The following is a 1,623-nucleotide window of genomic DNA, read 5'->3' as shown; positions in this document are numbered from 1 at the left end:
TATCTCTGATTGACTTTAAAACATGTGTACCCAATAAATAGCCACTAAGAATAGAGACGTTAAGGATCAGGGATAAGAAATTCTTTGCTTTGAATGATGTGATTAATTATAGGCTAATGTAATATCTGAAGTATATTTGTCCCCACAATTCCTTGTTTATTTATGTTAAAAAATCAGAATACATCTATATAAACTGTAAGTTAATAGTGAAATTTGTCAATATTTGATTTTATTATTAAAGTAATTGGGTTAGTAAAAGGAGATGCTGTTGCTCCCTTCTTAATTCCTTACCAAACATCACAATTTGTATTCTTCAAAAGCTTAAGTGGTTATACATCTGGAATGTGTCATGAGAGATAGAAGGGAATAAAGAGATGGAAAAGAGTAAGAAAAAGGAAGAACATACAGACTCACGTATATATATGTGAATGTAATCCTTACATTCATTCTTAACATACTTAATGATCTTCAAAGGGAAGGAAGATTTTATGATAGAGTTTATAATGCTTCCATTTCTGGAAACATAAGTGAAAAACATGAATTAAACTGGGGAGGGAAGGCTAAACAAAAGGAAACAGCTTGCTTTTGTTTGGATGTTCATTGATATGCTTTCTGCCTTATTACTGATATGTTTTCTTTCTTAAAGTGGCAACACATGTTTGTGGAATAGAAATATGGAGGAAATTATTTTGGAAGGATGGCCTTCCTATGACTAACAAAGCTCTGTTAAATTCTAGCTTATGTAGGACACTAAGACATGCTATTCCCTTTGTTTCTTCCTTCAGGGGTAGAAGAAAACAGTTTGGACAGTTTTGTTTTTGATACGCTGATTCCTAAACCAATTACCCAAAGGTACTTTAACCTGTTGATGGAGCATCACAGAATTATACTCTCAGGACCAAGTGGTACTGGAAAGACCTATTTAGCAAACAAACTTGCTGAATATGTAATAACCAAATCTGGGAGGAAAACAACAGAGGATGCAATTGCCACTTTTAATGTGGACCACAAGTCAAGTAAGGTAAGTCAAAGAATCCTAAGGGAACAGCTGTTATGCATCCATGAGTGTCCTAAGCAGTCAAGTTTTAGGATTGTGTGAGATTTCTATGTTGCACATGGAAAAAATATCCATCTCTTTGACTCTAATGTGGCAGATGACCAAACTCTGTTTCATGAATTTGAACAAGATTGCCATTTTCAATAGCATTCAATTATCAGGACTCCACAGGCATGGGAATATACCAAATAAAATGACAGAGCCCCTATTGGCCGATTTCTCTTAAACATCATTTAGGAAGTGTTGGAGTAGAAAGAGGTCTATGCACAGTACTATGGAAGCAGGAGGAAAGAACAACTTTTCCTGGAGGAATCAAACTTGATAAAGGGGTGATACTTGGTTCAGGTCCTATTATTAATAGATAAGTAAGAGTTAAGTTGGGTGTTGCAGCAACGGGGATTTGGGAATAATTAGAATATTCGAGGAGGAAATTCTGGGAACAGAAATTTATCACATTTCTATAGGATTTCTCTTTAGGAACCTTAGAAAATTGAACATTGTTCTATTTAACCACAGAGTAAGGTCTAATTGCCATAGTTTTCAGCCTGAACACTCTCAGATATTAA

At 34.8% G+C, this 1,623-nt stretch overlaps 1 protein-coding gene across 1 annotated transcript in view; it reads left to right on the top strand.

Annotated features, from left to right (window-relative positions):
- NAV3 (neuron navigator 3) overlaps positions 1-1,623 on the top strand; it is a 401,664-nt gene that overhangs the window by 377,352 nt on the left and 22,689 nt on the right. The window contains exon 34 of the mRNA XM_012648357.1: positions 786-1,016. Within this exon, the coding sequence (XP_012503811.1) occupies positions 786-1,016 (231 nt within the window). The remainder of the gene's footprint in view (positions 1-785; positions 1,017-1,623) is intronic.

This window comes from Propithecus coquereli, unplaced genomic scaffold (genome assembly GCF_000956105.1).
Source record: "Propithecus coquereli isolate 6110/MARCELLA unplaced genomic scaffold, Pcoq_1.0 Scaffold282, whole genome shotgun sequence".
Classification (NCBI taxonomy): domain Eukaryota; kingdom Metazoa; phylum Chordata; class Mammalia; order Primates; family Indriidae; genus Propithecus; species Propithecus coquereli.
Note: the sequence above shows the minus strand (reverse complement) of the source record. Positions and strands in the feature narration are given on the sequence as shown.